This window comes from Pithys albifrons, chromosome 19 (assembly GCF_047495875.1).
Source record: "Pithys albifrons albifrons isolate INPA30051 chromosome 19, PitAlb_v1, whole genome shotgun sequence".
NCBI lineage: Eukaryota > Metazoa > Chordata > Aves > Passeriformes > Thamnophilidae > Pithys > Pithys albifrons.
In genome coordinates this window covers 3,290,105-3,303,362 of record NC_092476.1, presented here as the reverse complement: position 1 = coordinate 3,303,362, position 13,258 = coordinate 3,290,105, and the positions used below count along the sequence as shown (strand labels likewise).

General features: G+C 65.7%; 3 protein-coding genes across 6 annotated transcripts; 1 reads left to right on the top strand and 2 right to left on the bottom strand.

Annotated features, from left to right (window-relative positions):
* Positions 1 to 13: 13 nt before the first annotated feature.
* CCDC137 (coiled-coil domain containing 137) lies at positions 14 to 1,954 on the top strand. The gene is made up of 6 exons (XM_071573619.1): positions 14 to 255; positions 435 to 565; positions 729 to 957; positions 1,172 to 1,254; positions 1,349 to 1,428; positions 1,561 to 1,954. Exons 1-6 carry the CDS (start codon positions 41 to 43, stop codon positions 1,774 to 1,776), a joined length of 954 nt encoding a protein of 317 aa, XP_071429720.1. The 5' UTR covers positions 14 to 40; the 3' UTR covers positions 1,777 to 1,954.
* Positions 1,955 to 3,353: 1,399 nt separating this feature from the next.
* Positions 3,354 to 9,744, bottom strand: GPRC5C (G protein-coupled receptor class C group 5 member C). 4 transcript variants are annotated; one of them, XM_071573501.1, is made up of 5 exons: positions 9,663 to 9,744; positions 5,379 to 6,396; positions 4,594 to 4,691; positions 4,228 to 4,371; positions 3,354 to 4,045 (listed from the first exon to the last, which is right to left on the bottom strand). In XM_071573501.1, exons 2-5 carry the CDS (start codon positions 6,370 to 6,372, stop codon positions 4,013 to 4,015), a joined length of 1,269 nt encoding a protein of 422 aa, XP_071429602.1. In that variant the 5' UTR covers positions 6,373 to 6,396; positions 9,663 to 9,744; the 3' UTR covers positions 3,354 to 4,012. The 4 variants fall into 4 exon arrangements, with proteins under 4 accessions (XP_071429602.1, XP_071429601.1, XP_071429599.1 ...); XM_071573500.1 differs by lacking the exon at positions 9,663 to 9,744 and adding an exon at positions 7,540 to 7,719; XM_071573498.1 differs by lacking the exon at positions 9,663 to 9,744 and adding an exon at positions 7,364 to 7,529.
* Positions 9,745 to 11,485: 1,741 nt separating this feature from the next.
* GPR142 (G protein-coupled receptor 142) lies at positions 11,486 to 12,922 on the bottom strand. The gene is made up of 2 exons (XM_071573611.1): positions 12,784 to 12,922; positions 11,486 to 12,342 (listed from the first exon to the last, which is right to left on the bottom strand). Exons 1-2 carry the CDS (start codon positions 12,920 to 12,922, stop codon positions 11,486 to 11,488), a joined length of 996 nt encoding a protein of 331 aa, XP_071429712.1.
* Positions 12,923 to 13,258: the final 336 nt, after the last annotated feature.

The following is a 13,258-nucleotide window of genomic DNA, read 5'->3' as shown; positions in this document are numbered from 1 at the left end:
GAAGTGGCGGTGGAGTGGCCACGTGAGGAGCGGCTCAAACATGGCCCGGGGACCGGGACCGGGACGGGGACAGGGACGGAGACTGGGATTAAAACAGGGACAGAGGCCTGGAGCGGGACAGAAAAAGGGACAGAGACCAGGAGCGGGACAGAAACAGAGTCACAAACCGGGACCAGGACAGGGACAGAAAACAGGACCGGGACAGAAAGCGGGACCGAGATCGGAACATGGACAGGCTGTCCCGCGGCGCAGCAGGTCAGTGCCCGCGGGATCCGGTCAGGATAGGACCTGGCTCGCTCCCGGTTTGGGACCTGGACCCACGTGGGGTCTGGGGGTGCAGCTGGGGGTCCCACTCCGGGAGGCTGGGTCGTGTCCCGGTGTCCCAGCATCCAGTTCCCGGTGCTTCCCCCTCTCCCTGTGCTCCTTCCCTGCAGGAAGGAGGGGAAGGTGGACAACCTGAAGCCCAAGCACCCCGAGGAGCAGGAGATCCCGTTCCGCCTGCGGGAGCTCATGCGGAGCCGCGAGGCCATGAAGCGCCCGGACCCCGGGAGGAAGCAGGCGGCAGGTGGGACACGGAGGTGGCCCGAGCAGGTGGCCCTGCAGCCCATGGCACAGCTGGATCCTGCCATGGGACACCCTCCTCCCTCTGGTGACGTCCCAGCCCTGCGCTGGCACCTGCAGGGACCCCAGAGTGTTGTCACTGCAGTAATGCCACCCGTCTCTCCTAGAGAAGAAGCAGCAGCAGAAGGCCAAGGGCCCCAAGGGCAAGGGCTCCAAGGGCCCCGAGACTCCGGGACACACCCCCCGGTTCCGGCGGGGGAAGGGGGAGTCGGAGCGCTCCTACTTCTGCCGCATGGAGCAGGAGGTGCAGCGCGTCCTCTTCCTCGCCGAGAACCAGCTCCAGCGGGAGCCTGAGAAGGAGGACATGGCTCCGGAGAAGTCCCAGAGGAAAAAACAGTGAGAGCAAGGCCATGGCTTGTCCCCCTGCCTGGTCCTGGCTGGTGGGGCAGGTGCCAGGCTGTGAGTGCCCTCCCATGGAGTTGGATCTCTGGGAATGGAGCCACAAGCCTGGTTCACCCTCCTAGGGGGATAGCTGGGGGTCCTGGGGGGCTCCCGTGGGGAAGGGACTCCCTGTCTGCTCCTGAGGCCTGGCAATAACGAGGGTGTTCAGGTTTCAGAAAAAGAAGCTGGAAAAAGCTCGGAAGAAGAAGGAGGAGAAGAAGGAGGCCATGCTGGAGAAGAGCCTGTTCCAAGGTGGGTCTGGAGTGACCCCCACCCCCGGGGTTCAGCACACGGAGGGGTGGGGGGAGCTGGAGCTCCCACCTGACTGTGGCTCTGTCCCTTGCAGACACGGTGGCGTTCGGGGAGGTGGTGACACAGCCACCCACCATCACCTCACGGCCCCGGGGACAAGGTCCCACCAAGCAGGTGAGCTCTGGGGGGCAGTACCACCCACCCCTGGGTACCTGCAGGGCTGGGGTGGCCTCGGTGGCCCCGTGACAGCTCCTTGGGGTGCAGTCCCGGTGTCTCACCCCTGAGCTGTCCCATCTCTGCCCACAGGCTGGACAGAAGCGGCTCCTCCTGACGCCTCGGCTGGGCCAGAGCCAGGTGTCCCCTGTGTCCCCCGTGTCCCCAGTGTCACCAGTGATGTCAATGGCTCGCCGGCGCATCGTGGAGGAGGAGCGGGCACGGGTCATCCAGGCCTACAGGGACATCCAGAGGCGGAAACAGCTCCAGCGGGAACATTCCCAGGCCGGGCACAGGGTGCCAGGCTAAGCCCACCCAGAGGGACTGCGCATTCCTGGTCCCTCTGCAGGGACCCCAGGACTCGAAGGGGACATTGTTGTGATGCTCTTGTATCACTGCTGAGCCCTGGGACTCCCCACAGCCCAAGCTCGGCACCAGAGTGGGGTCCCTGCGGTGCCATGGACCTGCTTGGAGTAAAAGTGCCAGTGGGAGCTGATGGATGAGTGTGTCTGTGCTCCCACCCTGCCCAGATTCCTTAGGGACACTGCTGTGCTGGCAGATGGCAGTGCCAGGCATGTCACTGTCACCACAGGCTGGCCCTGGCAGGGCTCTGATGAGGGCAGGCCCCTGGTTGCTCAGCCTTGAGGAGATCCCAGTGCTTGGCCATGACCCCTCCAGCTCCAGTTCCCAGTGGGAGCAAAGTGAGGCAGTGCTGAGGACATGGAGCATCCCATAGGACTCACCTGGCACGGAGTCACTTTCCTGTGTTGTCCCTGCTCGTGACACTGCTGAGCCCCTGGTGCCCCACCCCTGCCCTCGGCATCACTGCCTGTGTCCCCACCTGGCCCTGGCAGACCCCTGGGACACGCTGACCTGGTGCCAGGTGTGCTGCCACATCCCCTCCCCGTGCCACCTGCCCTGTCTGTGCGGTGTCCCCAGCTCTGGGCCCCGGGGAGGCTGCGGGGCCGCTCCGGGCGCGGCACAGCCGTGTCTGCCCCTCACCTGCCCGCACAAAGGGCCTGCTGTTCGCGGCCCCACCGGCACAAAGCAGTGCCTGTTGGAGCGGGGCTGGCCCCGCGCTGCGGCCGGAGCTGGCGGCACCGGTGGGATCCTGCGCTTCCGGAGGGGCTGGGCACGGGAGCGGAGCCACCGCAGCTCCGCTGTGCCCTGCCAGGGCTGAGTGGGGACAGCCCTTCACACCCTGCTGTTTGGGGGGCTCTGCCAGCCCCAGGGTGTCGCCTCTGTGCCCCCAGGAAGGTGGATGTGCCTTTGGGGGAGTCACGTGCTGGACGCTGCTGTGCCATGCAGTGCCAGTGGCTGGCAGGAGGTGAGGGTGGCCCTGGGGACACCGAGTGCCTGGTGCTGCTGGGCGATGTCCCCGCTGCCACTCGGCGCCAGGTAAACACGGGTGACGTGTTTGCCCCGGGGGGGCACAGCCACATCCCACTGCAAACACTCGGCTCCCACAGCTGTTTCCCCAGAGCCAGGAGCGTGGGTTGTGAGCCAGCCAAGGGCACAGTGGGGACATGGCATGTGCCACGCTCCTGCTGTGTCCTCGTGCGGGCACCGTGCAGGGCACATGTGCCTGCTGGCAGCCCCTCCACCGCCATCCCGGCTCCGGCTCAAGGAGAGCAGGTCACCCGCCTGCCCCCACGGAGCCATTCCAGCCCTGAATAATTCATGGCACTGCTGGCCGCAGGCTTCCTGCCCGGAGGAGAGGAATGGTGTGGAGGGGAAAGCAATCGGAGCGGGGAAAACCGCCCCGACCTTGGCACGTCCTCCGTGCTGCGCTGCCCCCTGCCCGGCAGCCCATCTGCCCACGGGATCCCGGCCCAGCCGCCCCATCTGGGAGGGTTGGGGGTGTCGAGGGCCCTGTGACAGCACCATAGGAAAAAACCACCTTTTTTATTGGGGTGACCTGAAAAAAAATGAGGAAGAGAGCAAACGACAGAGAAAGCCCCAGGGAGGGCGAGGGGCGCAGCTCCTCCCTGAGCCCCGCGGGGGGAAGGCACCGACAAGGCGGCTGGAGCTGCAAGTCCCCAACCCCAGCAAGGCACTGATTCCCCTGGGCCCCCAGTAGCCCCCCTTCCCCAGCAATGGGTCCCCTCGTGCCCTGTGGCAGGATGGGGCCAGGTCAGCTCAGGGTCCCCAGGGCTGGTGGGGTCAGTGCAGAGCTGAGGGTGCCCTGGGTGGGGGTCCCACCAGCGCCCTGGTTTCAGAAGGTCCATGGCCTGGAAGGGACGAGGTGTCTGTGCGTCATGAAGGCAGTGAGGGCACAACTTGGGGTGTCCCCATGGGAGCCAGTCCTTGAGGCAGGCTGTGGGGTCCAGGCAGAGCTGGCAGCTTGCAGGTGCCATGGCCATCTGGGACGGGCAGGTGGGAGCACTGGCTCTGGGACCGGATCCGGGCATCCCATTGTCAGGAACTGGCTCTGGCTGCCAGCAGGGTAGAATTCACACGTCAGGGTGAGATGAGGCTGGGCAAGACCTCGGGAGCAGGACGGAGGGACTGTGCCAGTGAGGCAGAAGCTGCATCACCAGGGGCTTCACCACCGGTTCCTGCTGTACGGGGACTGCACCTGTGGGCACAGCAGGGTGGCACTGGGGTAGTACTGGGGTGGCACCATGGACCACGGGTTTCACACTGCTGGCACATGCACCCTGACCCGCCAGGTGGGCTCTGGGCGCTGGGCAGAGCCATCACCATGGCAGACAGACTTTGTCCTCACCGTGGCTGGATGCCCCATTGCCGTTCACCCACCTGGCAGCTCCTGGTGTCCCGTGGGATGCCGGCATGCCGGGCCTGTGCCGCAAAGGCGTCCTCGGCACGGAGTGTGGAGCTGGCACTGCCCGGCGCTGGGCTGGTGGAGGCGCGGGGCAGGATCACGTCATAGGGACCTTCACTCTGAGGGACAGACACGGGGGATGTCACAGCACTGGGCACACCCCCAGCCCTGCAGGGTCTCAGGGCAGGCTCAGAGCGTGCCCACCCTGTTATAGCAGCCATTGGGGCACAGGGGTCATGGGAGCCCACCCCCACCTCACACCCTGTCCCCCATCCCGGCTGCTCCGGTTGAAATGTTGGCAGGATGCGGCCACCCCTGGTGCCACCTGGTGTCACACTCACCGTTCCCTTGTGCATCAGAGCCATCTCGGTGGGCTGGTACACGCTGGTCAGCAGCTGCCCGTTGTAGCCGCTGTACGGGGACACCGGTTTCTTGGCTGCTGAGACATGGGCACAGTCACCGTGGAGCCACCCCTGCCCACCAGGGCTCTGGGTACCTCTTTAGCAGGTTTAATGAGCTGACTCAGCAGCTCTGTACCTTTCCCAGAGCACACTCTTGTCCCTGGGGTTGGCATTGCCACGCTCCCAGTGCAGCCCCTGCCTGGCTTGGTTTGTTATTGTAGGGTCTTTTGGGTGCAGCTGCGGCTCAGGGGGTCCTTCCCTGCCCTAGGGGGTGCAGACACCTGGTGCCTGCCCGCGATGCCCAGTGGGGTGACTGTCACCACCCTGTGTTATTGTAGGGTCTCACGAGTGCAGCATCTGCCTGGGGCAGAGCACCAGGAGCCACGGGCACCCCACGCTGAGGAGGGAGCACCTGGAGCTGCTGGGCTCAGCCCAAACTGGTAGGCCCAGCCCAGCCAGTTTGTGGGAGCCACAACAGGCGTCAGTCCCTGGCAGGTCACTGCCAGATGTCTCATCACCCACCCACTGTTGCCATCCCCAGTGCCATCCCTCAGGGTCTCCATGAGTGAGGGTCCCTGATGGATGTTGGCAGCTTCACCATGTGGCAGGAAGGTCCCTGGTGAGCCCCAGTGTCTGCCAGCAGCGTGCCAAGGGGTGAGAGGGTCCCTGGAGCCCACCAGCAGCCCTGCCGTGGGGTGAGAGGTCCTGTGAGCCCCGGCACCTACCAAAGGAGGGTTCATCCATCGAGAAGGCTTTGTTCTCCACAAACATGCTCTGTGACTTCTGCTCCTTGAGGATGGTCTCATAGCCCACCCCACGCGTGGGGTAGCCATCGTCTTCAAAGGCCTGCTCAGGGCTGCGCCGTGTCACGTGTGTCACCTCGGGGATGACGTAGAGGAGGAGGAAGACGCAGGCATTGCTGACCAGAGCAATGGCCAAGGTGGGGTCATCCCAGCCAGGCTTGTGGCCGGTGTGCTGGTTCCCATAGAGGTACATGACAGTCCACACCACCCAGATGGCCACGGAGAGGCCGGTGGTGGCCAGGATGAAGGCGCTGTGCTTGCGCCAGCGGCCGTAGTGGCCACAGAGGGCCGGCCAGGCCGTGCCAAAGGCAGCCGCCAGCAGGAACATGACGTAGATGAGCGCCATGACAAAGTCAGCGTCTGCCAGCTGGCAGGGGTCTGGAGGGCCCTCGTGCCGTGCCACCGTGATGAGGAGCCACTCTGTGTTGATGATGACCTCCACCGAGGCGAGAGACAGGGCCACTGCCAGTGTCACCCAGCCCCGCGGCGCCCGGTTCCGCCGCGCCAGGAAGTTGAGGGCCACGGCGTGTGCCAGCAGGCAGGAGAAGCAGATGCCGAAGAGGACACCAAAGAGAAAGCGTCGGGAGGTGCAGGTGGAGAAATCTGGCCCCACGATGAAGGCGAAGGTCAGGCAGAACAACCCGAAGGTGCCCAGAAGGAAGAAGACCTGTGTGGCCACCAGGCTCTTCTTCTGGTGGTCCTGCACGAAGGGCAGGCTGGCCACCAGGACGATGGTGAGCACAAAGGTGGTCACCACGCCGAGACTGGCCACCGCCTCTACCGCGATGCCCCAGCTTGCCGAGAGGTCGCAGAGGTTGTAGTAGAGGGGGGAGAGGTCGTGGCTGCAGCCCCGGGGTGGGCTGGGCTGGGTGGTATCCGTGGGCAGCAGGGCCAGCAGCACGGCCGCAGGGTCCATCCTGCACCGCGGTGCCCAGGGACCCTGTGGGACACAGCGGGATCAGGCCACAGGGCCAGGGATATGGATCAGCTCCTGGCTCGGAGCATCCCTGCCCACAGCCCCCACTGGGCATCCGGTGGCAAGCAGTGGGTGCCAGGGAGCCCTGTCTGCGCCAACACAGCTGAGTCCACCCAGGGAGCTCCATATGGGACCAGGCAGCCACATGTACCCCACTGGCTCTTTGCCTGGAGATTGGTGGCACCTGAGAGGGGCTCAGTCTCTCTGTGCCCCACATGTTCCCTCCTGACATGGGAATTCTCTGAGGCTGTGCCCATCACTGCCTCTGGTGCCAGGAGCAGGCAGAAATGTGCCCACTGGCTCCCTGAGAACACAGAATATGGGCCTGGGCTGATGGCAGAGGTGATACCGGGGGACAGAGCTGTCCCCTTGCCTTGTCCTTGCATGCCACCACGGTCCTCTTGCAACTTCTCCTTTCCCACTTCCCTCCTCTGTCTCTGGGCACTGGCCCAGTGCAGGTTGTGTGTCCGGCCCGCTGGCACGTAGGCAGCTGCAGGCTGGCACGACACGGCACGGCACAGCCTGGCACGGCATGGGGTCCCGGTCCCTGTCTCCGCTGCTGCCACCAAGGAGTGGGCACAGGGAAGACGAGGCAGAGAGGAAGCTGCAGCCCCATTTCTGGGGGGCAGGAAACCGGGAGGAGACCCCCAGCAGGGTGACACCGGGGCGAGGACCCACCGCTCCCCCAGGGGTCCCAAACCGGGCACCCCTCTGGGATGGGGACAGGGACCCCCGGCACCACAGTCGGACAGAGTCCCCGTGCCCGCGGGTCCGACCGGCTGCTACCCCCGCACCCCCAGCCCGGCTCCTCCCGCACTCCCGTCCCGCTCCCCCTGCACCCCCGCCAGTCCCCCCGCACCCGTCGCTGGCTTCCCCCGCATCCCCGGCCCGGTTCCCCCCGCCCGGTTCCTCCCGCACTCCAGTCCCGCACCATCTCGATGTTTCCCAGAGTTCTCGCCCGGTCCTGGCCACGAAACTTCGTCAGAGCCGTCCCCGACCCTCCTGCCGGAGGAACGGCGGGGGCGGACGGCTCCCGGTCCCTTCCCGTCGCAGTTCCCGGTGCCGCCCTCCAGCCCCGCAGGGTTCGGCCTCCCCAGCCCCGCTCACCGGCCGCAGCCCCTGGTGCCCGCCGCTCCGCTCCCCCGTGCCGTGCCGTGCCGAGCCGAGCCAGCCTCGGTGCCGCCGCACCGTGCGCCTGCCCGGCCCGGCCCCTCCCCGAGGTGCGGCTCAGCCCCGGGAGCGCGGCCGGCCGGGACCTGCCCCGCCGCACCGGGCGGGAGCACCGGGGACCCGCCCCGGGGCACGGAGCGGGCTGGGGGAGGGAGCAGAGCCCGGGCTGGGGACGTGGAACAGGGGGGAGCCCACCTGGGCATCGGTGTGATGAGTCTGTGTGTGGGGGGGTGTCCCTGTCATCAACGTGATGAGTCTGGGGGGGTCTGAGCCCTGCCCACTGAAAGAGACTCTCAAGGGACAAAGGACAGAGTAGGAGGGGCTGCGTTCCCTACACGGGGCCCCGGCGCGACCTCCGGTGGGCTCAGGGGATGAACCCCGGAGTGGGGCTCAGCTGGCGGCCCCGCTGCGCAATGAGCGGCCTCCCGGAGGAATGTCAGCTGACGGATAAAGCCGGAGCCCTTGGCAGGGCAGAGGGACCCAGAAAACCCCAGAAAAGCCCTTCCTGCAGAGGGCTTGGGGCCAGGGCAGCCCCAGCCGGGGGGCACCCACAGGGCTCGGTGGTCCCTGTCCTGATGGGGGTGGTTGTGGCCCTGAAGGCGGGATGGGACACCCCACAGTCACCTGGTCCATCCCTGAAGCTGGGACAGGGCACCCCACGGTCTCTGGGGAAGGGGCAAAGTCCCAGGAGAGCTGGGGCACCCTGAGGGCCCCACCAGCCCTGGAAGAGGTTTCCAGGCGGGCCCTGCTATTTTGGGAGGGTGAAGCAAGAGGCTGAAGGATGCAGAGGAAAGTTCAATGTGCCTCTGGCACGTCCTGCCCCAATCCAGGTCGGGATGAAAACACTCTAGGGAGAAAGGGTGGCTGAGAGGGAGCTGCGACAAGGACCAGCACCCACCGGAGCCGGCAGCATCCATGGCATAAAGACTGGCACCCGCCAGAGCCGGCAGCATCCATGGCACAAAGACTGGCACCCGCCAGAGCCAGCAGCATCCATGGCACAAAAACTGGCACCCGCCAGAGCCGGCAGCATCCATGGCACAAAGACTGGCACCCGCCAGAGCCGGCAGCACCCGCGGCACGAGGACTGGCACCCACCAGAGCCCGTGGGGATGGGATGGTGTGTCCAGGCTCAGTGCTGCACCCACTGCCACCCTCCTGCCCGTCTTCCTAAGGAGCGTTTGAATTCGGGATGGCATTTGGGGTTGGCTCATCCTTCCCTGCCCTCACAGGAGGCAGGGCGGGCAGGCGAGGGGCTCAGCGGTGGCCCCCGTGCCTCAGTTTCCCCAGGGATTTGGAATACAGGATCCAGCACTGCAGAGTCCCCGCTCTCCGGGAAAGGCTCAGCCCTGGCCAAGCAGTGCCGGGAGCAGAGCCCGGCTGTCCTGCCGCCCCCTCACCGGCAGCCCGGCCCCTCCACCGGCTGCTTCCTTCCGCCGGAGGGTTTCCCGGTTGCTGATTCAGCACGAGACCCCCGTGACCCCCTGTGGGGCCACCGGCAGGCGTCTGTCCCGCCGGGGCTGCCCTGTGGCTGCCCCGCGTTTGCCTTTGTGTCCCCCACCGCGGCGGGGGCTTTCCTCATCCTTTTCCTGAGGTAACCCTCACGTTCCCCCGCGGTGGTGATTTTCTCCCTCCTTCCCCATGAAAATCCTCACTTTGCCCCCAACAGCAGATGGTTTCCTCTCCCCTTTCCCGTGGGGAGCCCTCCCAGGTTTCCAGCCCCCATTGCTTGCTCCTGGGATTTTTGTAGACAAAAAGAAACACCCCACCAGGCTGTGGGGTGATGTCACCATGTGCTGGGACCCACTGCCATCGGTCTTCTCCTGGGGCGGTGAGTCCCTGGCACCGACCTTCCAGCGCGGGCAGAGCCCAATCCCAGTTTCCCAGTGCCCTGGGTGGGCTGGGAACCACGATCCCAGTGGTGGGACTGGGCAGAACTGGTCCTTTCAGCACAGAGGCCACGGTGAGGGGCTGGGATGCCGCTCAGCACCGGGGTCTGGACTCTGGCCAGGCACTATCCAAAAACATCGACACGCCGGGCGCATTTTTTCCAGGCTTACCTTTCCTCGGGAGACGCAGGGACGGGCGGCTGGCACGGCTGGCACAATGGCACGGCTGGCTGAGCCCCGTCTCCGCGGTGGCTCCTCTGGGGAAGGCAAGAGCCACACCTGGAGCCGGGGGTCTCTGCCGCCCTCCCAGTGCCTCCCGCAGCCCCGGCCGGGGCTCGGAACCGTTTCCACCGGAGCCCCTCGCGCCGGCGGACGCCGTCAGCACATTTCCACCTCCTTTGCCAAGTAAATACGCACCGGTTGGCACAGAGGGGGCGGTGGCAATTGCGGGGTGCCGGTGGCAGTCCTGGAGCTCCCACCGAGGGTTCCCGTGCCAGCCGAGCCCCCTGGCCCGCGGCCCCTCAGCCCCTGCCCGCCGGCCGGGTTAATAACTAATCCCTTCCCGGTCCTGCTCTCCTCACGTGCCAGAATTAATGGAGCGAGAACCTCCCAGGTACCCTCCGCGCCATCGGGTCGGGATTTAACCCTGTCCCCCGGTGCGGATCCAGCCTGGGGTGCAGTGACATCCCTAGGGGGGTCTGTCCACGCCAGGAATGACCCGGGTGAGGGGGCAGGATGGAAGGGTGTGCGGGTCAGCCCCACATCCCGGGGGAAATGCTGTGCCCCATCCTACCCCTGCGTGAGCACAGCCAGGGCTCGGCGGGGTGGGCAGCAGGTGTCAGTGGGATTTGGGGGGGTGTCTTTGTGCCCTGCCAGGGGCCAACTGGGCCCCTGCCCCCCGGAGGACGCCCCCGAGTCTGTCCTGCCCGGTCTCGGGAATCCGAGCGGAAAGGCTGGACTGTTCGGGGGGATTACACTAAGGATCTTAGGGGGAATTAGGGTGGTTTGGGGGGCTGGGGGTGCCAGCTCCCGTCCCCTCGCAGTGCCAGCTCCTCAGTGTCCCATTCCTGCCCTCTGGTGGCAGCTGGGCCCAGCGTCACACCAGCTTGGTAGTGTGTAACTGGGATGGCGGCACTGGGTGCACCCGATGCAGGGGGGCATCATGAGCCCCCTCCCCTGCACTCGGTGGGAGATGCTGCACCCTTGTGCTGGGGGTCACCGAAGGCACCCCGAGGGGCTGCAGCCTGGCAGGGACATCCTCCCAAGGGTCCCAGAGGGATTTTAATGGGTGGGGTCAGGAGCTGAGTTCTTACCATGTACCCAGACCCTACAGCTGGGCTCACTGGACCTAGTGGGTGCTCCCTCCAGCACCCCCTGGGCAGCAGGGTGGGGGCATCAGGGTGGGCAAGGCAAAGGGACCTCGTACTGGGACTGCTGGGGCAGTGTCCATGTCCCATCTGCTCCCAGGAGCTGGACCCAGCCAGAGTTTTGGTCTCTGCACTGCAGTTTATGGAGGAGGGACCATCCTGTTGGCTCCCAGTGGGCCCCACATCCTTGTCAGATCTTGCAGGAACTCAGCTGTGCCCATCATCCCTCACTGCAGGCAGCTGTGCCCCTGTGCTCCCCAGGAACCTCACTGCCACCGAGCTGGGGCACATCCTGAATGAGTTCTTGGGGGTCCCAACACTGTGTGTCCTGAGGGGCTGAGCACAGGCAGGGCTGAGCTGCCCATCCTGTTGGGGCTCAGGGAGTGGGCACGGGTCCCTTGGGTGCTTCTGCCAGGCAGGGCACCGTGGTGTCCCCAGATGAGAGGCTGGGCACAACCAGCTCCTCCTGCCACCACCACCAGCATTGACCCTGGCCCTGTGGAAGGTGGGTGTTGTGGGGAGGTGTGTCCCCCTGTGGTGTGTCCCCACGGTGGGACCTCCCCAGGTCCTGGTGTGATGTGTGGGGCTGGGTGGGCACTGGGACCCCCAGCCAGGCCCTGCCCCTGCTCAGAGCGCTGTGTTGGCCAACAGTTCCAGTGGTTTGAGGGCCAGGGGTGGGAAGTGGCCGCTGCCATGGCGGGTGGGGCCGTGCCGGGGTTGTCCCCGCAGCACCTCGCCCACCGTGCGGCGGAAGGTCTGGCTGACGAAGCAGTAGAGGAAGAAGTTGAGGGAGGTGTTGAGCATGGCCACCATGTTGGCGATGTCCAAGGCCAGGTGCACGCGCCAGTCCCTCCTCACCGAGGCCACGTACAGGTGGCACATCATGACGACGGTGCGGGGAGCCCAGAGCACGACAAAGACAGTGGTGACAGCCAGGAGCAGGGCCGTGGTCTTGCCACCGCCCACGCGCCTCCGCCGCTTCAGCTTGCGGATGATGATGGAGTTGATGGCCAGGAAGATGCTGCAGGGCAGGAAGTAGATGGTGATGCAGTGCAGCCACTTGAGCGCCGTGTCCAGCGCCGTGGGCGGGTCGGCGTCACGCCACATGTCCAGCCACCAGTAGAAGGGGATGCCGGTGGCCAGCGAGGCGGCGAACACGGCCGCGATGATCCGGCGCGTGCGCTGCGGGTACGACACGGCGCGGTAGCGCAGCGGGTGGCACAGGGCCACGTAGCGGTCCACGGTCAGCAGCACGGTGACCCAGGTGGAGGCGTGGTTGGCCGTGAACTCCAGCACATTCACGGTGTGGATGAAGGCGCTGGGCACTGCCCGGGCCAGGATGGCTGTCTGCAGGATGAAGCCCACAAAGATGATGAAGACCTGGGTGAGGATGTCAGAGGTGGTCAGGGCCAGCAGGTACCAGTATGATGACTTCTTGGTCCTGGTGGCCAGGCGAGACAGGGCCACGGCGGTCAGGATGTTCACTGGAGGGAGGGGAGCAATGGTTGATGGTGACATCTGCCCCCTCCAGCACCCGGGACCCCAGGGGTGCCCAGGGTCCAGCTGGGGGGGGAGCTATAAATATCCTGGTGCTGTGGGGATTTGTTGAGCTGATTAATCTCTTCTGTGTGTCAGCCCAAGCAACTCAAATACCATCTGTCCCTATGGTGGTGGCACCTGCCCTGGGGCTGGGTGGCACAGCCGGGCACTGGGACTGAATCTAGGGCAGTGGGGGGGAGCAGGTTTGGTTCCCCCACCCCGAGGACTCTCCTCCCCATCCCCAAACGCCCTGGGATGGACAGGAAGGCTTGGACAGGAGCTGAGGCTCTGTTGACAGCCAAGGGCACAGAGCTCAGCACCCCTTGGAGGGGCTCAGACCCAGGTGGGTGCTGCCCATGCTGCCCTCTGCCCCCCCGCCCTCTCACCTGGCAGCCCCAGCCCCAGCAGGACACTGTAATACACAATGGGGATGATGCCGACCAGGCAGGGTGACCGCTCCGGATCCAACTCTGGCTCTGGCTCCGGCCACGACACTGCTGTGCTGTTGGGCACCAGGCCTGTCATCTTCCAACAAGGACTGGCTGTGAGGGGAGATGGGAGCATCAGGGGGATGAGGATCCTGATGGCACCTGGGGGGGAGGTCAGCCACAACATGGCACTGGGGGCCTGGGGACAGGGACTGTCACACCGGTGTCCCCAGTGGGATAGATCGCAGGTCCCTTGTCCTGCAGCATCCATGGTCAATGGGCAGCTCCAGAACGTGCTGCACCCGGGGGAGCCAAAGCACTTTGAGCCCCCTGTGCCATGTCCTGGATGAGCCCCCACTGCCAGAGCTGCTCCTTCTTTATCCCCCAGCCCTTTTTTGTAGAAAACCAGGTTAAAACACCATGTTCTTGGGAA

Coding starts and splice junctions, on each gene's coding strand:
- CCDC137 (XM_071573619.1), top strand. CDS start 41: ATGGCCCGGGGACCGGGACCGGGACGGGGACAGGGACGGAGACTGGGA. Junction 256..434: donor GCTGTCCCGCGGCGCAGCAG/GTCAGTGCCCGC, acceptor CCTTCCCTGCAG/GAAGGAGGGGAAGGTGGACA. Junction 958..1,171: donor AAGTCCCAGAGGAAAAAACA/GTGAGAGCAAGG, acceptor GAGGGTGTTCAG/GTTTCAGAAAAAGAAGCTGG.
- GPRC5C (XM_071573498.1), bottom strand. Junction 4,692..5,378: donor GATGGATGAACCCTCCTTTG/GTAGGTGCCGGG, acceptor CCCATGTCTCAG/CAGCCAAGAAACCGGTGTCC. Junction 4,046..4,227: donor GGGACACCAGGAGCTGCCAG/GTGGGTGAACGG, acceptor CTGTGCCCACAG/GTGCAGTCCCCGTACAGCAG.
- GPR142 (XM_071573611.1), bottom strand. CDS start 12,922: ATGACAGGCCTGGTGCCCAACAGCACAGCAGTGTCGTGGCCGGAGCCA. Junction 12,343..12,783: donor GCTGGGGCTGGGGCTGCCAG/GTGAGAGGGCGG, acceptor CCCTCCCTCCAG/TGAACATCCTGACCGCCGTG.